Source organism: Macaca thibetana, chromosome 10 (assembly GCF_024542745.1).
Source record: "Macaca thibetana thibetana isolate TM-01 chromosome 10, ASM2454274v1, whole genome shotgun sequence".
NCBI lineage: Eukaryota > Metazoa > Chordata > Mammalia > Primates > Cercopithecidae > Macaca > Macaca thibetana.
Window position 1 is genome coordinate 33,038,347 of NC_065587.1, and position 25,762 is coordinate 33,064,108.

Consider the following 25,762-nt stretch of genomic DNA (forward strand, 5'->3'; position numbering starts at 1 on the left):
ATGCATGGTATATCAATGAGTGATAGCCCTCATACTCTTTCTATTAATAATTATTTGTATGATGAAAAAAGCAGACTCCTATTCTTGGATTTTTCTGAGTTTGCACACATTAGCATGACCACCCCATGTCCACCTGACATGTGCCAGCAGGAGGCCAGGAACAGAGGCTTTTCTTATTAACCAAGATTTCTAAATATATTACATATTCAAGGTTACAAATAACTCTAAATATCATAAAAGGTTAGCAAGGAAGTTTCCCTTCCACTCTGAACCTCCAAACACCAAGTCAACATTTTCATTTGCATGTCATCCCTACAATCTATGTGCAAATAGAAACATGCACCTGGCATGCATGCTGATGCGTGATTGTGCTTATACAAAGTCCTCTGCACCTCTGCATATATCACTGGGCAATGCACCTTAGTTATCATTCCACTTTTCAAATGTAAATCCATTGTATTGTTTCAGAGCTATAAAGTACTGCACCCTATGACTATTCCCAAAATTACTTAAGCACCCCCCTCTGGGTATCCATTTGTTCTGTTTCCAGTCTTGCTCTTATAACCAATGCTGTAGTGAACAGCACTGTGTTGAGTAGAAGTGGTGAACGTGGCATCTTTGTCTTGTTCCAGTCCTTAGGGGGGATGGTTTCAACTTTTCCCCATTCAGGATAATGTTGGCTGTGGGTTTGTCATAGATGGCTTTTATTACCTTAAGGTATGTCCCTTCTATGCTGATTTTGCTGAGGGTTTTAATCATAAAGAAATTCTGAATTTTGTCAAATACCTTTTCTGCATCTATTCAGATTATCATGTAATTTTTGTTTTTAATTTTATTTATGTGAAGTATCACATTTATTGACTTGCATATGTTAAACCATCCCTGTATCCCTGGTATGAAACCCACTTGATCATGGTGGATTGTCTTTTTGATATGCTATTGGATTCAGTTAGCTTGGATGTAGCATTTCTTATTATTCCAGTCTGTGGAGTGTATTGGTTTAAGTAATGAAAACATGTTCTATCTTCACTGCTTCACACTTTCTGTTTCTTTAATAGCCTTCCCAACAGGGCAGCATAAAAGCAGGGGCCCCGCTAGTCTCCCTTTAATCTGGAATCCCCCCTTCTCCACCGCTTGCTCATTGGACAGGATAGACTGAGCACCCAGGCCTCAAAGTAAGGACACGCTCCTAGAGGTGCAGTGCCTGGGAAGGCCATCCTTGGAGGAGCACTGCCATCTGTACAGTTACAGAGGTGTTGGGAGGGACTGACCACCAATTTATAAGGCTGTGCTTTGTTGGTGATGTAAAGGATTGTTTCACAGTTTGTTGGGGGGCGACAATCCCGAGTCCTTGCCTGGCCCTTGTTCTGGCTCTGCACAAAAGCAATAAGAGAGGGATGCTGGTAAGGGCTGACCTGTTTCTGTGCTGGGGAGGAAGGTGCTGGTCTGAAATCCAGGGGACTGAGGATGACCTGTTTCTGTGCCGGGGAGGAAGGTGCTGGGCTGGAATTCAGGAGGCTGAGGATGCAGCAGTCCAATAGGAGGTACATGGCCTTCAGGATACATTTTCTTAATTGATGATAAATGGAAATGATAAATCGTTGACCAATTTTTCTGTCATTGGATATCTACTCTCTACTGCTCATGCTGTTCTTGTCTTTTGGGGAAGATGGAGGATCAGTCAGTGGGTGCTGCACTGAGTGGAAGGAAGGAGAGCTGCGACAAAAATTAAGGGAGTATGAGGGATGAGAGGCCCTTCATCCAGGTGCTCGCAGAGCCCTCCTGAGGAGGAAAGCCCCGTGGCTGCCTGGGGAAGGAGCAGTGAGGGCTGCATGACTCCCACAGTGAAGTGTGTGGTATGTCTGAGGACACCTGGGCTGGTCTGTGAGGAGCCAGTGGCAGAGTGAGAAGCAGCAAGGCCAGAAGGGTGGCTGGAGGCCAGTCTCTGGGTCATTCTCCATGTGATGGAAACAGCCAGACCCCAGTGGGCTGGGAGGTGCAGGACGCAGTAACTGATGACAGAACAATGTGGAGAGAGGCGCCATGTGTCAAATCTTTACTTTGTTCTGGGCATTGTGCTAAAACTTCCCACGGCTCATCCCATTTAGGGGCTGAAAGTTGCAGAGGTTTAGGAAGCTCGCCCATGATACTGGAGCCCCCATCTCCTGCCCCTTCTCACCCAGCCACCACCTGTTTCAGGGGAACACACAGAAGCAGTAACCTCTTATGGACAGGCAAGTAAATTCTGATGTTCTTGTTATTCACAGAAAAAAACACTGGCTCATATGGTTGGGGAGGTGAAATACCAGAAGTATTTCATCTGGTTATTTCTATCTTTGTGAATCCTATAGTATTGAAATGCATAGGTTAGCATTTTCGGCCAATTTATTCAGCATTCTGGGTTAAAGACTTTTATTTTTAATTAGTTATTTGTTTGTTTTGAGATGGAGTTTCACTCTTGTCGCCCAGGCTGGAGTACAATGGCACAATCTCGGCTCACTGCAACCTCTGCCTCCCGGGTTCAAACAATTCTCCTGACTCAGCCTCCCAAGTAGCTGGGATTACAGGCATATGCCACCATGCCCAGCTAATATTTTCTATTTTTAGTAGAGACGGAGTTTCTCCATGTTGGTCAGGCTGGTCTCGAACTCCTGACCTCAGGTGATCCGCCCACCTTGGCCTCCCAAAGTGCTGGGATTACAGGTGTGAGCCACCATGCTCACCCTAAAGTCTTTTAAAATTCACTTGTGTAAGCTGACTTAGTTTTCTTTAGCCTTGCAGAAAAATACAAAAATGGCAATCTCTTTTATCACACAAATAATGTCTTTTTAATAGTGATTTTTTAAATTGAGGTATGATGTACTTTTCATTCACTAGTTATTAATTGCTTAAGTTTGAAGTGTTTTTTGAATATTTAATTGCACACATGAAGATTGCTAGTCATAGGCATTTTACTAACCAACAGTCATTAAGCATAGCATGGATTCATGTGATGTCAAGGAGCGATTTTATTTGGTGAAAGGGAAAAGATAGCACGAGAACGAATGAAAGAGCTGGACCAGTGGAGACACCGACAGTGATCTAAGATCTAAATCATTCTGTTGTCTTCCCGGCCTCCTTACCATCCTGACCATTGTCATCAGCATTGTTGGGTCCTTTTAGCACAGATTTCTCAAAATGGGCAACTCCGTAACACTTGGAAGCTTACGAGTTCATAGAATTTGAAAGAGGGCAATTTAGGAGTACCCATCTACTTTAAAATTCCAGTAAAATTTCATTTCATGTCTAGAGTCTTGTATGTAAAATATTTCCACAATTAGGAGAAATATGTGCATGGGGATTTTCTACGTAGCAGTGTTTTGATAGAATAGAAAGTTGGGGCAAACCAGATTTCCATCACGAAGGAAATAGTAATACACTGAATAATAATACAGTGAGTATTATGCAGGCTTTAAACATCAAAAAAGAGCTCAACTTCCGACTTCCGATGATCACGTTGAAGTAGGTCACAGCTGGTTTACATTTGATTTTCGTGTGGGAAATCTGAGTGTCTGCCTTAGTGATTTTGTATGTGGTTAAATTTAGCTAATGTAAAGCTATTTGAAGTATGGAAAAACGGAACTTTAAAACACTATCTTCTCAACAACCAAGTGGACCCGTTTCGCCTAAAACCCGCACATTTGGCCCAGCACGGTGGCTCACGCCTGTCATCCCAGCACTTTGGGAGGCTGAGGCGGGTGGATCACGAGGTCAGGAGATTCAGACCATACTGGCTAACACGGTGAAACCCCGTCTCTACTAAAAAATACAACAAAAATTAGCTGGGCGTGGTCGCAGGTGCCTGTGGTCCCAGCTACTCAGGAGGCTGAGGCAGGAGAATGGCGTGAAGGCGGGAGGCAGAGCTTGCAGTGAACCTAGATGGTGCCACTGCACTCCACCCTGGGTGAGAGAGCGAGACTCCATCTCAAAAAACAAACAAACAAAAAAACCCACGCATTCATCTGCCTGCCCATCATTCTGTCTGTCCACACGGGCATCACTTGTTAATGGAGCCGAGTGCCCACTGTCGAGCTGACAAGCCCACAACCTACCTGTTCCTCGTCACACATTAATTCTTCAACAAATCCCTTTTGATAGATTGTGATTAAGCTTAGCTGCTATTTCCAATTGCTTCCCCAAACGTACTTCTCACTGTTCTCCCATCACACCCTTCAGCCCATCCATGCGGGGTTCCTTTGCTTTTCCCACCTTACACCAAACTCCCTATTTCACTCCCACTTTTACCTCCTCTCCAAGACAAAACAAACACAACTAGCATTTTAAAACTTAGTTGTAATCTTTCTTCCTTCATGAAAATTTCTCCAACAGCCACTCCCATGGCCCTGTGTGTTCCAGATATTTTTAAATATTGGCTGTAAGGTTGAGCGCGTCAGGATATGCCATTTTGGCTGTGTGCAGATGGAGGCAGTGGCTGGAGTGAATGAAGGACAATTGCTGGCAACCGGCAGAAGCTGAGAAACGGGGAACAGGCGCTCCTCCAGAGCCTCCAGGAGCCAGGCCTTTGGACACCTCGAACGTGGGCTTCTGGGAGACCACATGTGTCTGCTGTAAGCAACCCAGACTCTGGCAGTTTTTACAGCCACCCCAGGATGCTCATCCACACCTGTCTGACAAGGGCAAGCTCCAAGGAAGGGATTCTCTACGTATCTACATTGTTTGAAGATCTTACAATAATCATTTATTCTTGCATGGCTAATCATCATTAGCCAATACAGATAAAATAATAAAGAAATGACCCACATTTTATGTTAGGAGTTTGATCTGCCATTTGTCAAGTATGGAATCTTGAACAAGGGGTTAAACATCTGAGTGTCTCGGCCGGGCGCGGTGGCTCAAGCCTGTAATCCCAGCACTTTGGGAGGCCGAGACGGGCGGATCACGAGGTCAGGAGATCGAAACCATCCTGGCTAACACGGTGAAACCCCGTCTCTATTAAGAAATACAAAAAACTAGCCGGGCGAGGTGGCGGGCGCCTGTAGTCCCAGCTACTCGGGAGGCTAAGGCCGGAGAATGGCGTGAACCCGGGAGGCGGAGCTTGCAGTGAGCTGAGATCCGGCCACTGCACTCCAGCCTGGGCGACAGAGCGAGACTCTGTCTCAAAAAAAAAAAAAAAAATCTGAGTGTCTCTATCACTCGATCTGTAAAGTGGGGGTGCCCACATCCACCGGGCTCCCCTCCCAGGCTGGTGCCGGACTCTCCCTGGGTCCCTGTTCTCTCACCAGCCACATCCATTCTCCCTCCAGAATGGCGCTAGTGACTGTGTGTGGCTTTCCATTCTCACCACATTTGTCTCTAACTCCAGCAGCAGATCAGCGTCAGCAGAACACAGCTGAGTGCTCCTCTCCTCCTCGCCCCTTCAGGGGTTCCTCAGCACCCACCGGATCAGGTGCAAACTTCCGAGCCTCGCTGGATCCCCTCCACATTCTGAGCTCCATCTGCCTTCCCATCCCTATCCTTCCCCACCCGCCTCCCTGGCAGAGAAAAGCTGAGTGTGTGATGCTGTCTGAATGCTGAGCACGGCCTTTTGCAGCCGGTCCACTGCGTACGCTGTCCCTGTGGGGGACCTCCACCCTAACCCTTTCAGCCTGGAGCCTTCTCCCAGGGCCCCACGACAGAAGTGACTTCCCTTGCCTTTGAATTCCTATAGCACAAGCCCTACTGCCCCCCATTAAAACTGCAAAGTCCTTTTGTGGAAAATAACTTCATTCATGATTGTGTTTATCACACTATTTTATGGAGAATAGGTGATCAATAAATATTTGCTGAATAAATGAATAACAGTTACTAAACACTTGATTTATATAGAATTAATGTCGGTTCTCAAAGTGAAAAATTACAAACAGCACTGATACTCAGCCAGTACACACGAGTCTGGTCATAGCAGTTATAAAATACTGAAATACCCCCTGCCACTGACCTTTGGCCCCCAGATGCCTCCCACTGCCACTGCTCTCCCCACTGGGAGCACCTAGACTCCCCACAGCCTGCTAACTAAAGGGCTAACGTCTTGCACAGCAGGAAGCACCCAGGACTGAGCAGCCACATGGCCGAGTCCACTGGTGAAAGCATCCATTCTGACTGATCAGGACCTGAGGACCCTCATTGTTAAATATTTTGATAATATCCCTGATTATAAATAAGGCTCAGTTATATAGTCTGAAAACGATGCTTCTCCTCATTACAAAATCTCTTAGAAGACTCAGAAGACTCCATAGATCCAGGAACGGAGTGGAAAATGATAGCGTGTCAATCTCTGAAGGTTTTGGGCATATCTGTTAGCATTCCATCTTCATGTAAACCAGAAGATACGCAGTTTCCTGCCTAGAGAGAAGAGAAGACACATCAGCACAGCGGCATGAAATCTTCGTCAGAAAACAACACTTCATTCATCTATGATGAACAAGCGTCAGCAAACTTCCAGGCGGCTGGATCAAGCCTTGTCTATCCATCACCTTGGAGAGGAACAAAATAGGCAACCTGGGAAGATGCACACTACATTTCTTTTTTTTTTTTTTTTAAGATGGAGTCTCGCTCTGTTGCCCAGGCTGGAGTGCAGTGGCCGGATCTCAGCTCACTGCAAGCTCCGCCTCCCGGGTTTACGCCATTCTCCTGCCTCAGCCTCCCAAGTAGCTGGGACTACAGGCGCCTGCCACCTCGCCCGGCTAGTTTTTTGTATTTTTTAGTAGAGACGGGGTTTCACCGTGTTAGCCAGGATGGTCTCGATCTCCTGACCTCGTGATCCGCCCGTCTCGGCCTCCCAAAGTGCTGGGATTACAGGCATGAGCCACTGCGCCCGGCCCACACTACATTTCTATTAGTTAATATCTAAAGAGGAGGTTAACAAGCTACAGGCCAAATCCAACCCCTCGGGGTTTTTAAAATCTACTTTCAACTTTTATTTTAGATTCAGCGGGCACACGTGCAGGTTTGTCACGTGAATACAAGCATGCTCCCAACAGTTAGTTTTTGACCCCTCCCCTTCCTCCTTCCCCATCCAGCAGTTCCCAGTTGTTGCCATCTTTAAGTCAATGAATACCCAATGTTTAGCTCCCATTTATAAGAGAGAATATGCATTACGTTTTGTTTGTTTGTTTGTTTTTTCTTTTTGAAATGGAGTCTTGCCCTGTCGCCCAGGCTGGAGTGCAGTGGTGCAATCTTGGCTCACTGCAACCTCCGCCTCCCAGATTCAAATGATTCTCCCTCCTCAGCCTCCCGAGTAGCTGGGACTACAGGAGCCCGCTACCATGCCCGGCTAACTTTTTGTATTTTTAGTAGAGACAGGGTTTCACCGTGTTAGCCAGGATGGTCTCAATTTCCTGACCTCATGATCTGCCCACCTCAGTCTCCCAAAGTGCTGGGATTACAGGTGTGAGCCACTGTGCCCGGCCTTTTGTTTACTTTTTGACGAGACTGGTTCTTGCTCTGTCACCAGGTTGGAGTGCAGTGGCACAATAGTAGCTCACTGCAGCCTCGTGTTCCTGGGCTCATCTGATCCTTCTGTCTGTTTTAGCTTCCTGAGTAGCTAGGACTAGGGGTGTGTACCACCATGCCTAACTATAATAACTTTTAATTTTTGTAGAGATGGAGTCTTGCTTTATTGCCCAGGCTAGTCTTGAACTCCTGGCTTAAAGTGATCCTCCCGCCTTGGCCTCCCAAAGTGCTGGGATTAAAGGTGTGAGCTCACACCCAGTCTCCAAGCCTCTTTTTGCAAATAAATTTAACTAGACCCCAGCCATGCTCCTCTGCCCACACACTGTCTATGGTTGTTTTTGCTCTACAGGGCAGAGCTAAGTGGTTGCAACAGACACTGTACAGACCACAAAGTCTGAAATACTTTCTCTCCAACCCTTTACAGAGAAAGTCGGCCAACCTCTGATCTCAATAATAGGGAAATCAATGACAACCACAAAGTGATAAAGATCGGATGTCTAAGACGGATGCTCAGAATAAACAAGAGAGAAAGATGAAAAGTAGGAGGAGGATTTCAAACGTGAGCTTCACCTAATCCGTTACTTTTCAAATGACCAGGCCTATCTGTGCAGCTGAAAATCACCTCCAATAGCATCTCTGATACACAATCTCAAAGCTCAGCCAAGAAACTTACAAAGTCTCTCTGCTTTAACTTCATCCACCTTTTTTCTCTCCAGCTTCTCCTCAGTAGTTAATGATTATAAAAATATTTATTGGCCAGGTGCGGTGGCTCACGCATGTAATTCCAGCACTTTGGGAAGCCGAGGCGGGTGGATCATGAGGTCAGGAGATCGAGACCATCCTGGCTAACATGGTGAAACCCCATCTCCACTAAAAATACAAAAAATTAGCCGGGCGTGGTGGCGGGTGCCTGTAGTCCCAGCTACTTGGGAGTTTGAGGCAGGAAAATGGCGTGAACCCATGAGACGGAGCTTGAAGTGAGCCGAGATCCCGCTACTACACTCCAGTATGGGCGACAGAGCGAGACTCTGTCTCAAAAAAACAAAAAACAAAAACAAACAAACAAAAAAAAACAACAAAAAAGAAACAACAGTGTGATGGCCAGGCATGGTGCTCATGCTTGTAATCCAAGCACTTTGGGAGGCTGAAATGGACGTTGTAATCCAAGCACTTTGGGGGGCTGAAATGGACGGATGGCTTCAGCCCAGTAGTTTGAGACAAGCCTGGCAACATAGTGAGACCTCACCTCTACAAACATTTTTTTAAAATGTGCCAGGCATGGTGATGCATGCCTGTAGTCCCAGCTATTCAGGAGGCTGAGGTGAGAGGATCACCTGTGCCCAGGAGTTCAAGGCTGCAGTGAGCTGTGATCACACCACAGTGCTCCAGCCTGGGCAACAAAGCAAGACTCCATCTCTGAAAATAAAATTTTAAAAAAAAGATCTTTGCTGTAAAAGAGGTATGCTTAAATGCAATAAAAGCATATAAGAAGGCCAGGTGTGGTGGCTCATGCCTGTAATCCCAGCACTTTGGGAGGCTGAGGCGGGCGAATCATGAGGTCAAGAGATTGAGACCATCCTGGTCAACATGGTGAAACACCATCTCTACAAAAAAAAATTAGCTGGGCCTGTTGGCATGCACCTGTAGTCCCAGCTACTCAGGAGGCTGAGGAAGGAGAATCGCTTGAACCTGGGAGGTGGAGGTTGCAGTGAGCCATGATTGTGCCACCGCACTCCAGCCTGGCAACAAAGCGAGACTCCATCAAAAAAAAAAAAAACAAAAAAACATGCAAGAAGCCCCCACGAATCTGGGTGAATCAGTAAAGGCTTTAAAGGGTAGGAAAAGACCATGAGTATGAAACACGAGCGGGGAGTTGGCCTAGATGGTAAATGAGGAGAGGACAGTACAGCCAGGAAGTGCGCGTGCACAGCAGAGGGGAGATGGAGGGCACGGCTGTTTGAGCTACCTGTACTTCGATATTCCTGGAGTGTGACGTGTGAGGCAAGCATGGGGTGGTGGGGGGAGTGTTGTAGATGAGGCGGACAGTGAGCCATCAGCATGTTAGTAACAGGGGAATCCACAGGCGTTTCATGAGCTCCAAGGACCCTATGTGAGCTCATTAGGCTCCCATTACCCAAATACGTTTCTTACCAGTGGTAGTTAGGATTTCCGTAGGTACACTGGATGTCTTCCCAGGATACCTGGAAGCCAGAAACAAACAGGGTCAAGCACAGCTGACACTTACAGGCACCCACAGAGGACAGGGTGCTACAATGTACCCCTCATCCTCCAGACAAGCCCACCTCTAGCAACTCCCAAGAGCCTGGAGCATCAGCAGCAGCAGGACGTCATATGCAATGAAGTCTTTTTAGCACCCTCATCCCTGTGTTTAAACTTGGTCATGCTTCTCCCAGAGGCCTAACTTACATATTTCTAACTCTCCTTGCTCTCTAGACGTTTCCCACGAAGCAGGAAGCCGCAGGGCATGAGCCAAGAGCACCAAACACTTAGAAATGGAGGGAAGTGAACCCTTACAGAGGTGCAAACCACATGGGGACTTCAGGCCGAAAAAGGCTTGAACCCTCATCAAAGGCCCCACACCGAGACAGCGGGACCACCGTGTGTCTTGATCTCAGACACCCACGCAGTTCCGGGCCCAGCATTTGCTAGAGGTGGCCAATCCAGGGCAGGAGGCAATTGTGGATGATGTTTCTCACCAAGCAAATATTGGAGTCATTGAAGCAGAACCATTTTCCATCCACAGCATTCCGGATATAGACACAGTAATGACCGGAGTCTGCCACTCCCACATGCGCGATCACAGCGAAAAGCTCATACTGCCCTCCAGGCTGGAAAGAGACAGGCACGAGACAGTTCACCCACCGCCACAAACATGACTGCCTCACACATTTATACCTGCCCACCCTAGGCCCGACTCTGGGACTTCAGTGTATTAAAAAACAGTCCTGACCCACGGCCGGTGGGCACCCTCCAGGAGGAGCTTTCCTGAGTGTGGATCCTGAACTGCGAAGGCTCAGCAGCTTTGGCACAGCAGAGCACACAGGAGATGGAAGGCAGGAGGTCACGAGAGAGGCCCCCAAAGCCAAGACAAGATTAGAACTTTCCCCTGGGAGGGGTGGGGTCATCAGAACACAGTTCTGTTTCTCCACAAGCCCAGAAGGGCCCTAACCTGAACCACCGTACCCAGCCAAAAGTCTTTTGTAGGCGGAGGGGAGATGGCCAACAAGGGTGGCACATGCAAAGCTGGGTCACCCACAGTGGAGGCTGGAATTATCCCTATTTTCATCTGCAGACTTTGTGCAGGACTTTACAAAATGCAGGGAATATCTGTATCTAAATATTAGTTTACAAGTAATAAAAGGGTTAGAGGAACATGTTAAATGATACCAACCAGCCAGTGCTGGCATATTGAAAAAATCTTCAACCGAATCAACTGCAAGGAAAAGAAAAGGAGCAGAAATCTAAAAGGAACTTAAGAAAAGAAGGAAACTTAACCAAATGTAAGTGTAGGCATTGTCTGCATCTAGATTCAAACAAACCACATAGATTATACAACAGTCAGGAAGTTTGAACGTTGACCAGATATTTGATGCTGTGAAGGAATTACAAGATGGAGATGGTTATCTTTTGAGTGCTTATTCTTTAGGGACACCTAACAAAGTGTTTACAAATGAAACAGTATGAAGTCTGGGATTTGCTTCAGAAAACATCCAGTACAGGGTTGGGTGAAACAAGAGGGTGGGTTATAGGACAAGCAAGACCTGCCATGAGTTTGGTAACTGTTACAATGAGGATTGACTGTCTAATTCTTCCTTCACTACACACCCTGGTATCTATTTGTAATGTTCCATAACAGTCTTTTTTGTTGCTATTGCAAGAAGATGGAGTCTTGCTTTAGTGTCCAGCAGGGCTTGATTTCTGGACTCCAGCAATCCTCTTGGCCTCCCAAAGAGCTGGGATTACAGGCATGACCCACTGCACCCAGCCAAAAAAGTCTTTTTTAAGTGAAAAACAATTTTAAATATACTTCATCGGGCAGAATCTGCAGGTAGAAATAAAAAGAACTAGAAGGAAAGAAAAAGAGAATCCCATGAAACGTACACGGCCTAAGTAGGTAAAGAAATCATGTTACAATAGGAGCTATTATAACATATTATCAGGCCTTAATTTTCTAAATGCCATGGTTCTACAGCATAAATAGCCAAACAGACCAATAAAACAGAAGAGACACTCCAAAAATAGACCCGTACATGTGGGAATACAAAATTTGCTATGTAGCATTTCAAATCTACGGAAAAAAGATACTTGTCTTTTTTTTTTTTTTAAGTTTTTCTGGTTTTGTTTTGTTTTTAGAGACAGGGTCTTGTGCTGTCTCCCAGGCTGGAGTACAGTGATAGATCACAGTTCACTGTAGCCTCAAACTCCTGGGCTCAAGTGATCCTCCTGCTTCAGCCTCCCAAGTAGCTGGAACTAAAGGTTTGTGCTACCACACCCAGCTAATTTTTTTTTTTTTTTTTTTTTTTTTTTTTTGAGAGATGGGGTCTCATTATGTTGCCCAGGCTAGTCTCGAACTCCTGGGCTCAAGCAATCCTCCTGCCTCAGCCTTTCAAGGTGTGGGATCACAGGCATGAGCCACATTGCCTGGCCTTGTGTCTCTTTTTTTCTCAGAATCTCTCAGTAAGTTATTATCTCAGGACAAGTGAATTAAACTTTACTCTGATTAAATGTGGTCCAGTCAACTGGCTACTCTATGATTATCCTCAAAGTGGGCACAGGCCATTTGAGGAAGAAAGTTTGGTTGGTACTAAGAACCCACAATGACATGTTTGCCTATGCATTTCTATGTATTCCACATTATTTCCAAAGGAGCCTACTGAATTCTGGATTCCGTCCCTCAGTGCTGTGAGGCACATGAACACAAATCCAATATTTAGAAAAAAGAAAGTCTTTAGAGGTTGGGGACAGTCTCTAAGGAACAGGTGGCTCCTAGCAGACCGGGGGTGAAGGAAGGGAAAACGGAAAGGATGAGGCGTCTGGGGAGAGGCAGGACGGCCAGGAGGTCGGGAGGATCCCACCTGCTCCTCAGCATCACAGGGCTCTCGCTCCATCGGAAGGACCTGGCTGAAATCCAAGCTCTCGGGGAAGTGCAGGGAGTGGCAGATCTTTCTCGTCTGTGAATTCCTGATGGAGAATCGCATGAGGTGGATTGTCAGGGTCTGGGGCAAATGGGTCAGCTTCAAGACCTGAAAAAGCAAAATCACTCTGGAGATGAAGTCCACTTGGAATGGGAGAGTCAGACAAATGTCAGGGCTAGTGACGCGTTCTTCCCAAAAAGAGGGAAGCAGGGTGACATCACGGAGTTTAAGGCTCCTGTGCACTGAATCTGCTGAGCTCCTCTGAGAAAAATGCAAAACCTGGCTATTCTACCACCGTGTGGCCCCCCACGAGAGGCACAAGGGCACAGGGCTCTGCACAGGCGCCAGGACCAGGGGAGCCACGGCACCTGCTCCAGGGAGCTGGTTTCGCCCCCAGGGAAATGCCCTTATGGCTGCTCTCAGGACCCCTCCTCTGGTCCCTCTCAGTGATGCGACCATGAGAAGCCACATCCACAGCTCTAGACATCAGAACCCCAGCGTCCCAGATACTAGCCAGACCCAGATTCCCTTTCTTATTCACCATGGGGTGTCCTCGGGCCTCTGATGAAATCAGAGAAATCAGGAAATCCACGGGGGGCAACCCCAGACTAGTGAAGGACAGATGACCCCTGAACAGCACGGGTTTCAACCGTGTGGGTCCACTTATACACAAATTGTTGTAAATAAATACAGTCTGCCCTCCCCGATAGGCACGAGTTCCACATCTGCAACCAAACGCTTATCAAAAATACAGTATCCCAGATGCACAACCGCATAGATGAGGGACTGACTTTTCCTATGCATGGGTTCCACAGGGCCGACTGGGTGTGACTTGAGGGTGTGTGGATTTTGGTACACACAGGGGTCCTGGAACCAATCCCCCATGTGCACCGAGGGACAGCTGAGTCTGATCTAGGGTATGAGTACCTGTTTCCCACGGGTCTTCTTCCCACAGTTCTTACAGAAGCACTTGCTTTTGCTTGATAACTCCCTGGGCTGGAAGAAGCAGTGCAGGGCGTCCTCCTGTCCCACCCAAGAGAACAGGGAAAAAGCAGTGTTGGTATTTCCCACCTAGAGTACTCTATTCTGTTCTCACACTGCTGTGAGACAACAGCTAAGACTGGGTAATTTATAAGAAAAGAAGTTTAATTGGCTCATGGTTCCACAGGCTGACCAGAAGCATGGCAGCATCTGCTTCTGGGGAGGCCACGGAAGCTCCCAGTCATGGCGGAAGGCCAAGCAGGAGCAGGCGTCTTACATGGGAGAAGTAGGTAGAGAGCGAGTGGGGAGCTGGAGTGCAGTGGTGAGATCTCAACTCACTGCAACCTCCACCTCCTGGGTTTAAGCGATTCTCCTGCCTCAGCCTCCCAAGTAGCTGGGACTACAGGCTGCACCACCATGCCCAGCTAATTTTTGTATTTTTAGTAGAGACAGGGTTTTATCATGTTGGCCAGGCTGGTCTCAAACTCCTGACCTCAGGTGATCGACCCAGCTCAGCCTCCCAAAGTGCTGGGATTACAGGATTACATCACCCACCCTGGCTCCACACCTTTTTTTTTTGAGACGGAGTCTGGCTCTGTCGCCCAGGCTGGAGCGCAGTGGCCGGATCTCAGCTCACTGCAAGCTCCGCCTCCCAGGTTCATGCCATTCTCCTGCCTCAGCCTCCCAAGTAGCTGGGACTACAGGCGCCCGCCACCTCACCTGGCTAGTTTTTTGTATTTTTTAGTAGAGATGGGGTTTCACTGTGTTAGCCAGGATGGTCTCGATCTCCTGACCTCGTGATCTACCCATCTCGGCCTCCCAAAGTGCTGGGATTACAGGCTTGAGCCACCACGCCCGGCCATGGTGCCACACTTTTAAACAACCAGATCTCATGAGAACTCACTCACTGTCACAAAGACAGTACCATGGGGGATAGTGCCAAACCATTCATGAGAAAACCTCCCCCATGGTCCAATCTCCTTCCACCAGACTTTACCTCCAACACTGGGGATTACAACTGAACAGGAGATTTTTGGGCAGGGACACAGACCCAAACTGTATCAGGTACAGCCTCCCCACACTTTGCAGCTGAGGGTTTCAGCTTTTCTTCTGGTTCTCCTCATATCCCCCTTAATGCCTGGCCTGGTGTGGTCCATTTGGCAGGATCTCAAAGGGCACCTGCTGACTGGAGGAACAAAACAGGATGGGGCTCCTACTAAGGGAGGAGTATGAGGGAGGTGGAGGTAGGAGGGAAAAGCATTTTTGCCAAAACAAAGGAGAAACTGGCCAGAGCCATGAAAATGAAATAAGCGACTTTTCAGAAGCCAGAGATAGATCAAAGAGGCAAGGGGGAGTTGGTCACACTGTGTTGTGTGGTTCGATGGTTTCCCCAAAACCCATGTTGAAACTGAATCCCCAATGTGGCTGTATGGAAAGGTGGGGCCTTTGAGAGATAATTGGGTAGGGCAAGGTGGCTCATGCCTGTAATCCCAGGGAGGCTGAAGCAGGTGGATCGCTTGAAGTCAGGAGTTTCAGACCAGCCTGGCCAACATGGTGAAACTCCAACTCTACTAAGGATACAGAAATTAGCTGGGCATGGTGGCGGGCGCCTGTAATCCCAGCTACTTGGGAGGCTGAGGCAGGAGAATCGCTTGAACAGCAGAGGCGGAGGTTGCAGTGAGCTGAGATTGTGCCACTGCACTTCAGCCTGGGTGGCAGAGGAAGACTCTGTCTCCAAAAAAAAAGCGGGGGTTATTGCGTCATGAGGGGCACAGCCTTCATGAATGAATTAATCCACTCATAGATTAAAGGGTTAATGGGTTATCCTGGGAGTGGGACTGGTGGCTTCATATGAATAGGAAGAGAGACTCCAGCTGGCGGCACATTAGCACGCTCAGCCCCCTCGCCATGTGATGCCCTGCACTGCACTCGCCATGTGATGCCCTGCACTGCCTCGCCTCAGGACTCTGAGAGTCCCCACCAGCAGGCAGGCCCTCACTAGGTGCAGCCCCTCAACCAAGACTTCCCAGCCTCCAGAACTGTAAGAAATAAATTACCTAGTCTCAGATATTGAGTTATCACAACAGAAATGGACTAACACATGCGGGGGCAGCAAATACCAAGAGAATCCCCTTACCAGTGTCTTCAGGGGCTTGGAGTTCACATCAAAAAGAGACAGTGGAAGGGTAAGCATGCTGCTGTTTCTGCTACTCTCCATGGCACAGTCGAGGCAAATCAAGGAGTCCTTCACCCGGATCATATACAGGGCCTGCAGCCTCTCCACCTGCAAGAGGGAGAGCAGAGAGGTGAGATGGGACCACCACCATAAGCCAGGTCAGGCCAATTGCCAGAAGGTGGAGCCAAGAGACAGAAGCTCTAGAAATGGTAGCCACTAATGCTCTTTGTCCTACTCACAAAGGTGCAAAATATTACCAGTAACAATATTATGAAACTGTGATAAGTGTTTTATGTGGATTAACTCTCTTATTCCTCTACACACTACAGGAACAACAGCCGAATGAGTTAAATGAGCAGCATCTTAAGCTTCCGAGTGCTCTGGTTCTAGGTTCTTACCAAGTGCACATCAGTGATCTGGTCCTTGATCAGGTTCCAGAGTTTGAGGTAGAGTTGGGCGGCATCATGCTGGACAAACACTAGCCACAGAGAAAAGGAACAGCCAATTAGTGAGGTCTTCAGAGTCACTTCTCATGCCCTAGTATCTAGACATACATGAATACTCACCATTTTGTCTCTTCCTAGCCCTCCACCCCACTGCAAGGCTAAGTTGGCACTATATAAGAGGTGATCAATAAACGAACAGTAAGTTTGGTATTGATTTTTGAGAACGCCTCTTGAAACTTAAGCTCCAGTGCCAGGTGTAGTGACTCATGCCTATAATCTTAACACTTCAGGATGCCAAGGCAGGAGGATCGCTTGAACTCAGGAGTTTGAGACCAGCCTGGGCAACAAAGCAAGACTCTGTCTCTATAAAAAATTTTAAAAATTAGTTGAGCATAGTGGTGCACACCTGTAGTCAGAGCTACTTGGGAGGCTGAAGCAGGAGGATCCCTTGAGCCCAGGATGTTGAGGCTACAGTGAGCTGTGATGTCACCACTGCACTCAGCCTGGGGAATGAGATGTCCACAGGGACTTTGAAAAGCACTGATACATTCCTGAGGATCTAGAAGGCCAGGCGCATGCCCAAGTAAGACCCGAAAGGGCTCCAATCCCTCCCCTCTGGCTGACCACAAGGCCACGTGCAAGAAAGCAATGAAGGCAAATACAGAATCATAAATTGCCCAGTAACAATAAAACAGCAACAACAACAAACCCTGGTGTGGGCATCTCTGATGTCCAGTGTTGCCACCTTACATCATCTAAAATGTTCATTTTCCAACAAAAGAGACAAGACACACAATGAAACGGAAAAGTATGGCCACATACAGGAAGACAGCAATCAGTAGAACCTTTCACTGAGAAGCCCTAGATGTTGGCTTTACTAAACAAAGACTTTAGCTGTTATAATATGTTCAAAGAATTAAAGAAAACCATGTCAAAAGAAGTAAAAGAGCCGGGCACAGTGGCTCACGCCTGTAATCCCAGCACTTTGGGAGGCTGAGGCGGGCAGATCACAAAGTCAGGAGATCGAGACCATGGTGAAACCCCGTCTCTACTAACAATACAAAAAATTAGCCGGGCGTGGTGGCGGGCGCCTGTAGTCCCAGCTACTCAGGAGGCTGAGGCAGGAAAATGGCATAAACCCGGGAGGCGGAGCCTGCAGTGAGCCGAGATCGTACCACTGCACTCCAACCTGGGCAACAGAGCGAGACTCCGTCTCAAAAAAAAAAAAAAAAAAAGTGAAAGAAAGTACGGGGGCCGGGCGCGGTGGCTCAAGCCTGTAATCCCAGCACTTTGGGAGGCCGAGGCGGGCGGATCACAAGGTCAGGAGATCGAGACCACAGTGAAACCCCGTCTCTACTAAAAATACAAAAAATTAGCCGGGCGCGGTGGCGGGCGCCTGTAGTCCCAGCTACTCAGGAGGCTGAGGCAGGAGAATGGCGGGAACCCGGGAGGCGGAGCTTGCAGTGAGCCGAGATCGCGCCACTGCACTCCAGCCTGGGCAACAGCGTGAGACTCCGTCTCAAAAAAAAAAAAAAAAAAGAAAGTACGAAGGGGGCCGGGCGCGGTGGCTCACGCCTGTAATCCCAGCACTTTGGGAGGCCGAGACGGGCGGATCACGAGGTCAGGAGATCAAGACCATCCTGGCTAACACGGTGAAACCCCGTCTCTACTAAAAATACAAAAAAATTAGCCGGGCACGGTGGCGGGCGGCTGTAATCCCAGCTACTCAGGAGGCTGAGGCAAGAGAATGGCGTAAACCCGGGAGGCAGAGCTTGCAGTGAGTGGAGATCACACCACTGCACTCTAGCCTGGGCGACAGAGCGAGACTCCGTCTCAATTAAAAAAAAAAAGAAAGAAAGAAAGTACAAAAATGCTACCTCAACAAATAAAGAGTATCAATAAAGAAAAAACTGTAAAAAAAGAACCAAGCAGAAATTCTTGAGGAGAACAATAACTGAAATGAAAAATGTACTAGAGGAGGTCAACAGCAGATTAGAGCTGGCAAAAGAAAGAATCCATACACCTGGAGATAGGCTGATTGAGCTTCTCCAGACTGAGGACGGAAGGAAAGTTGAACATAGTGCCTCTGCAGCCGAAAAGCTGGTTAGCTGCTCACCGCATGTGCTGTTCAACTAACTCTGATACAAAAAAAAATGTGATACAAAAGAAGGCTTCATACACAAACGTGAATTTATTCTGAAGCCAGCTTGGAGGAAGGAGCACGACGCAGCCTGCCTTTTAATGTGCCATTTCTCCTTTGGAGGAAAAAGGGGCATTTTCATCAGGTGTGTTGTGGGGGTGAGGGGTTGAGCAATGGCGGTTTTCTTTTTTTTTTTTTTTTTTTTTTTTTTTGAGACAGAGTCTTGCTCTGTCGCCCAGGCTGGAGTGCAGTGGCCGGATCTCAGCTCACTGCAAGCTCCGCCTCCCGGGTTTAGACCATTCTCCTGCCTCAGCCTCCCGAGTAGCTGGGACTACAGGCGCCCGCCACCTCGCCCGGCTAGTTTTTTGTATTTTTTAGTAGAGACGGGGTTTCACCGTGTTAGCCAGGATGGTCTCGATCTCCTGACCTCGTGATCCGCCCGTCTCGGCCTCCCAAAGTGCTGGGATTACAGGCTTGAGCCACCGCGCCCGGCCTGCAATGGCGGTTTTCTACCGGGCAGTTATCATGTACCCAGCTGAGCTGGCACCTTCCTGGGCAGAAGTAAATTGTAAAAGTGGCCGAGTGGGCATGCTTTCTCCATGCCTTCCTAGTGGGTGAAAGACAAACCCCTAGAAGGTGGAAGTTTCGAGGCCACCCCTGGCAGGGAGGGTTCCCTGGTGGGTATGCTTGGGGCTGCAAATCTACTGCCAAGTCTCAGGAAAGATGAGCTGGAAGAACTTGCCCTGTTCTCAGTCAAACCTCCATCAGCCTACCTCCATTTACAGATTCTTCCTTTTGCCCAGCAGGGAATGTCTGGAGACGGGTAGGCGAAAGGTGATATTTGCATTTCTAAAGAGCTAACAGGAAACAGGAAACACGGCCATGGTGAGGGGTGAGGGATGGGAAGAGGAGAAGTGAAAAGAAAATCATAAGAAAACTAATGGAACTATCTCTTAGCGAATGGGGGTACTCAGTTGCACCCAGACGGGTTCACTAGTGAACGATGGGTTCTTCCAAACATTTATGGGAAAAATTATACCAGTTCCCTAGAACCTCTTCCAGAAGACAAAAGCAGAGAGAACACTTCCTAACTCATTCTCTGAGGCCAGCATTATCCTAATACCAAAACCAGACAGACGTTATCAGAAAAAACCTAGAAACCAGCATCTCTCGTGAACATAAATGCAAAATACCTCAACAAAATATTAGTGAATCAAATTCAACTATGTATAAAAAGAATCACAGAGGGTGATACAAGCGAGATGGTAGAGAAGGAGGCTCCTGGTGCTCCCTTCTCCCGTGGACACATGGAAAAACTTCCATCTACACACAGATCAACTCCCTCAGAAAGAAACCCAGATACCAGCTGAGACAGGCCTGTACAGGGGACAATGGAGAAAACATCCACATCGCAATGGGTTGGAAAAGCTGAGACACACTCGCACCACAAGCCCCACTCTAGACACAGTACCTTACTGTCGGAAAGGAATCCCTGCGCCCAGCTTTCTCCTGGAGAGGCGAGGGTTTGGACCACACGTAGGCAGCCCCAGCTTTTGCAGTTCCCATTCAAGGGCTTGGCTGCTAGCTCACCTAGCTCTGGGAACAGACATGGGTCAGCAGCTATGAATCCCCTGTGACCGCAGAGGGCAAAGAGGCAGTTTTAAATGGGCACGTGAGCACTTCCGGCAGCTGTGCTCCTGCGCTCAGCACAAACAGGCAGAAATGCCAGGCTCCCAGTTTCTCCCTGGAAGGGTATGTCTGCGGGCTCTCCTAGCTGTTGCCTGAGGGATGGGCATCTAGTAATAACTAGCCTGCACCTGGAGCCAATGAGGCAGATAAACAGATTTCCAGGAGTCTGGACAGGTGTGTGGGCAAGTCCCATGCCTTCTCCCACCCCCTGCTCCATGATAAAATCAGGTCTCTAACTTCACACACTGAGTACACAACATCTATCCCTCTCAAATGAAGGACTAGCTCCTCAATCCCTGAGCTTTGGGAGCTGATGAGGCTCTGTATTTGTGGGTCCCACAGGGGCACAGAGACCAAAAAACATCTCCCCAGGCCCAGTGCAGGGTGAACAGGCAAAAAGGCCTGGCTCCCACTTTCTCCCTAGAAGGAATCCGTCTGCACATGTGCAGCTGCTGCCCTGGGGTTTCCATGCATCTGGGAGCTGACAGAGCAGGAAACCAGTGCTCCTCTGAGACCCTGAACAGGCAGGTGAGCACTTCCACCGCGGCTCCCACTCGTTTGTTCGACAGATAGCGTCAAGCTTCCAACCTGTCCATCTCTAAGCAGAGAGGAGCCAGCATTCGCTAGGCCCCTGGGTGTGACAAGAGCAAAACAATGCATGCAAGAGTGTGCAGTTTAAACATGAGTGCAGGCACTTGCCACAGATCCTCTGTCCAGTTTTTTGCAGAGCAAGTGGGGGATAAACACATGCTCCCAGCTTTTCCTTGAGGATAGAATAAACTGGAACACACATTTAATGCCCCAACGTCTCCAGCTGCACCTCAAGGGGCTGGCTTCTATCTCCCCTGTCTGGGGCACTGACAGGACTTGACACATTCTAATCTCCTGAGGGCAGCTAAGAACACAGATGACAGTTTGGACAAGCACAAAGGGTCAAGAGGCGCTCCGAGTGTCTGGCAGCGTTAATTGGTAAGTTCGTCTCTTCTACAAGGCCAGTGAGACAAGACTGGGAGAGGCATTTTTCTTATCTAAAGTACAGAAAATAACAGAGTCAGGAACAATGAAGAAACAGAGAAATATGTTCCAAGCAAAAGAATAAGATAAATCTCCAGAAAATGCCCTCAGTGAAATGAAGATAAGTGACTTACCTTATAGACAATTCAAAATAATCACCACGAAGATACTTACCACGTCTAGGACAGCAATGCATGAACGAAGAATTTCCGCAAAGAGACAGAAAAAAGTTCAAAAGAAATAACAGAGCTGAAGAATACAATAACTCAAATAAGAGTTCAATAGAGAAGCTCAACAGATGAAATCAAGCAGAAGAAAGGATTCACAAACTAGAAGGTAGGTCACTGGAAATCATTCACAGAAGCAAAAATGAAAAAGAATGAAAAAGAGTGAAGATATCTTTTTTTCTGAGCAGGAGTCTTGCTGTGTCGCCCAGGCTGGAGTGCAGTGGCATGATCTCAGCTCACTGCAAGCTCCGCCTCCTGAGTTCATGCCATTCTCCTGCCTCAGCCTCCAGAGTAGCTGGGACTACAGGCGCCCGCCACCTCGCCCGGCTAACGTTTTATATTTTTAGTAGAGATGGGGTTTCACCGTGTTAGCCAGGATGGTCTCGATCTCCTGACCTCGTGATCCGCCCACCTTGGCCTCCCAAAGTGCTGGGATTACAGACATGAGTCACAGCGCCCGGCCCAAAAAAGGGAAGATCTCTTAAGAGAATTACGGGACATCAAACAGACCAAAATAGGCATTATCAGAGTCCCAGAAGGAGGAGAGTGAGAGGAGACAGAAAGCTTATCCAAAGAAATAACAGTCCCAAGTGGCAGATTGACATTTCGGTCAATGGCAGGCCACATAAGCACAGTGGCCATGACAAGCAGCCTACGTGTGTAGTAGGTTGTCCCATCTAGGTTTGTGTAAGTCCACTCCATGACGTCCACACAATGACAAATTCACCTTCTGATGCATTTTCAGAACATCTCTCTGTTGTTAAGCAACCCATAGCTATAATGACTGAAAACTTCCCAGCCCAGGGAAGGAAATAGAAATCCACATCCAGGAAGCCCAAAGGACACCATTATAAGACTGATCTAAAGCAACCCACGCCAAGACACATCGTAATCAATTTCAAAAGTTAAAGGCAAAGAATTCTGAAAGCAGCAAGAGAAAAGCAATGTGTTATACACAAGGGAAAACCCATAAGTATGGGATTTCTTTTGGGGGTGATGAAAATGTTATGAAATTAGATTGTGATGATGGAGGCACAACTCTGTGAATACACTACAAACCTTTGAATTGCATGGTTTTAAATGGATGAATTTTACAGTATGTGATGCACATTTCAATATTAGCTATCTAAAAAAAAAAAAAAAAACCCTAACCTATTTATGAATTATTTTGTAGAACATGTTTTCTCTTTTTTATTCCTTTATTTTGTTTTCCTGCAGTTCCCTAACAGTGGCAGAATAAGCTTGGAGGAGATGCCTTCGTTTACCCTACTGAGAGGCAGAAAAAGGGTAGGTATGGAAGTAAAATGTCCATAAATAATATCAATTCTGCACCTCCAAAAATGTGTGCCTCTTACACAAATGTCTCTATAATCCGAGGGGTCCAGGCTACCTAACTTGCTTCTGGTTGCTTCACTGCCTGTTAGTTCCTCTCTTCACTCTCTCTAAGCTTCCCACCCGCTTTGGATCAGCAGCCAGGAGCCCAGTGGGAGGACGTCTTACTGGGCACGTTGTACTTCTGCAGGCAGTAGGCGAGCTCCAGGGGCCGCACTGCTTTCTGCCGGCTGTCCTGCATCTTCTCCAACAGCAGAAGCATCTGGAAAGGGACGCTTCTCCTCTGCTCATCAGCTCCCCTGGGCACCGTGATCCTGTCACACAAGAACAGCCAGAAACCTTCTTATGTGTAGTTCTCGAAGCTAGATGCACACTGGAATCAGTTGGGAGAAATTTGAAATCTCCATATCCAGGCCACTCCCATACAAATTAAACCAGAATTCTGGGGGTGGCGGGGGTGGGGCAGTTATCAGAATTTTTCAGTTCCTCAGATTATTTCAATGTGTGGCCAAGGTTGAGAAGCATGATGTGAGTGAATCCGCTCTACAGGGGACCCTCCACAGAGGGGGATCAGCGCGACCGCTGCCTCAGCCCATCTGCACCCTGCGCAGCAATCATGCTAGAGCAGAGGGCAGATGGACGAAGTCCTGGCTCCACATCTCGGGCAAGCAGCAAAATGTCCAGCCTAAAGCTCTCCAAACTACAGACAGGTCCTGGGAAGAAAGGCAACATGAAGGGCTGTCCGTGTGGTTTGGCAATGATTCATTTAATTACAGGCATTTCTCAGATGGGAAAAAGGAGAGAGCACAGGGCAGGAAAAGAGTTATGGAAAGAGACAGAGAGAGAGAGTGCATTGTGTGAGTGTTGGTGGAAGGAGGGGTGTGCACGGATGTGTACTGCCCACTGACTTACTCCTTCTCTTACTTTGGTCTAGTCCCAACTCTCTCTTTTAACCAAGTTCGTGGCTGTCAATCCTGGCTGCATTAAAAATCACCCAAAGAGGGCTTTTAAAAAGTACCAATACCTGGCTGGGCGCGGTGGCTCTCGCCTGTAATCCCAGCACTTTGGGAAGCTGAGGCGGGCAGATCACCTGAGGTCAGGAGATCGAGACCAGCCTGGCTAACACGGTGAAACCCCGTCTCTACTAAAAATACAAAAATTAGCCGGGCGTGCTGGTGGGCGCCTGTAATCCCAGCTACTCGAGAGGCTGAGACAGGAGAATCCCTTGAACCCAGGAGGCGGAGGTTCCAGTGAGCTGAGATCGTGCCATCGCACTCCAGTTTGAGGACAAGAGTGAGGCTTTGTCTCAAAAAAAAAAAAAGGTACCAATATCTGGGCCCCACCCCAGACCAACCTAAGAAGTATTAGAAATAAAGTGTAGGCCAGAATATGCAGAAGCCAATCTTCCCTCTGCCAACTTTTGAAAGAAGATCTCAAAAAGTTCAAGTCACTCTGAATAACAGAATATATTAAAAATGAGATAATACAGGCTGGGCGCAGTGGCTCACGCCTGTAATCCCAGCACTTTGGGAGACTGAGGCAGGCAGATCACGAGGTCAGGAGATCGGGACCATCCTGGCTAACACGGTGAAACCCCATCTCTACAAAAAATAGAAAAAGTTAGCCAGGCGTGGTGGCGGGTGCCTGTAATTACAGCTACTCGGGAGGCTGAGGCAGGAGAATCTCTTGGACCTGTGAGGTGGAGCTTGCAGTGAGCCGAGATCGCGCCACTGCACTCCAGCCTGAGCAACAGAGTGAGACGAAAGAAAGAAAAGAAAGAAAGAAAGAAAGAAGGAAGGAAGAAAGGAAGGAAAGAAAGAAAGGAAGAAAGAAAGGAAGGAAGGAAGGGAGGAAGGAAGGAGGGAGGGAAGGAAGGAAGGAAGGAAGGAAGGAAGGAAGGAAGGAAGGAAGGAAGGAAGGAAGGAAGGAAGGAAGGAAGGAAGGAAGGAAAGGAAGGAAAGGAAGGAAAGAAAGGAAAAGAAAGAAAGAAAGAAAGAAAAGAAAAAGAAACAGTACAAACGCTTATCAGCCTGAAGAACAGTCTTACCTCTTCAATATCCTGGTGAAGTCCATGTTCATTACAAACACCTGAATCAAGGAGTTAAGGCAGCAGGTCTGTCCAATGTTGTGTAAACCAACCAGGCCTATAAGGGGAAGAGAAAAAAATGCTGAGGCAAGGCCTAGGTAAAGAAGTTGACAAGGCTGGGCACCATGGCTCACGCCTGTAATCCCAGCACTTTGGGAGGCCAAGGTGGGCGGATCACCTGAGGTCGGGAGTTCGAGACCAGCCTGGCCAACATGGTGAAACCCTGTCTCTACAAAAAATACAAAAATCAGCCGGGCGTCATGGCAGATGCCTGTAATCCCAGCTACTTGGGAGGCTGAGGCAGGAGAATCGCTTGAACCTGGTAGGTGGAAGTTGCAGTGAGCTGAGATCGCACCACTGCACTCCAGCCTGGGCAACAAGAGTGGAATTCTGTCTCAGAAACGAAAAAAAAAAAAGTTGACAAAAATCAAATGTTTTTCTTAAAGTTACTAAGGACATGAAGTCCTATAAAGTTCTCTCAGGTACAATGCATTCACTCAGCTTGCAAACAAATTGGAGAGAAAATATCAAACATGAACCTTTAAAAAGTTTGATAACAGGCCGGGCGCAGTGGCTCATGCCTGCAATCCCAGCACTTCGAGAGGCCGAGATGGGCGGATCACGAGGTCAGGAGATCGAGACCATCCTGGCTAACACAGTGAAACCTCGTCTCTACGAAAAATACAAAAAAAATTTAGCCGGGCATGGTGGTTCACGCCTGTAATCACAACACTGTGGGTGGCCGAGGCGGGTGGATCACAAGGTCAGGAGATCGAGACCATCCTGGCTAACATGGTGAAACCCCGTCTCTACTAAAAATACAAAAAAAAAACTAGCCAGGTGAGGTGGCGGGCACCTGTAGTCCCAGCTACTTGGGAGGCTGAGGCAGGAGAATGGCGTGAACCCAGGAGGCGGAACTTGCAGTGGGCCGAGATCACGCCACTGCACTCCAGCCTGGGCAACAGAGCAAGACTCTGTCTCAAAAAAAAAAAAAAAGTTCGATAACAAGGGCCAAGCACAGTGG

General features: G+C 47.8%; 2 protein-coding genes across 4 annotated transcripts in view; both read right to left on the reverse strand.

Moving 5' to 3' along the window:
- Positions 1-25,762, reverse strand: part of DGCR6 (DiGeorge syndrome critical region gene 6) — a 341,424-nt gene that overhangs the window by 87,656 nt on the left and 228,006 nt on the right. The gene's annotated exons all lie outside the window — the stretch shown is intronic.
- The window catches only part of USP18 (ubiquitin specific peptidase 18), a 28,784-nt gene continuing 8,767 nt past the window's right edge, over positions 5,746-25,762 (reverse strand). The window contains exons 3-11 of one of the 3 annotated variants that reach the window (XM_050746219.1): positions 24,700-24,796; positions 22,821-22,966; positions 16,203-16,282; positions 15,766-15,912; positions 13,575-13,670; positions 12,588-12,755; positions 10,209-10,340; positions 9,643-9,692; positions 5,746-6,381 (exon numbers count right to left, since the gene is read on the reverse strand). In XM_050746219.1, the coding sequence (XP_050602176.1) occupies positions 6,336-6,381; positions 9,643-9,692; positions 10,209-10,340; positions 12,588-12,755; positions 13,575-13,670; positions 15,766-15,912; positions 16,203-16,282; positions 22,821-22,966; positions 24,700-24,796 (962 nt within the window). In that variant the 3' untranslated portion in view covers positions 5,746-6,335. Of the gene's footprint in view, positions 6,382-9,642; positions 9,693-10,208; positions 10,341-10,365; positions 12,756-13,574; positions 13,671-15,765; positions 15,913-16,202; positions 16,283-22,820; positions 22,967-24,699; positions 24,797-25,762 lie in introns of those variants that run through there. The other 2 variants (XM_050746218.1, XM_050746220.1) reach the window with 2 other exon arrangements.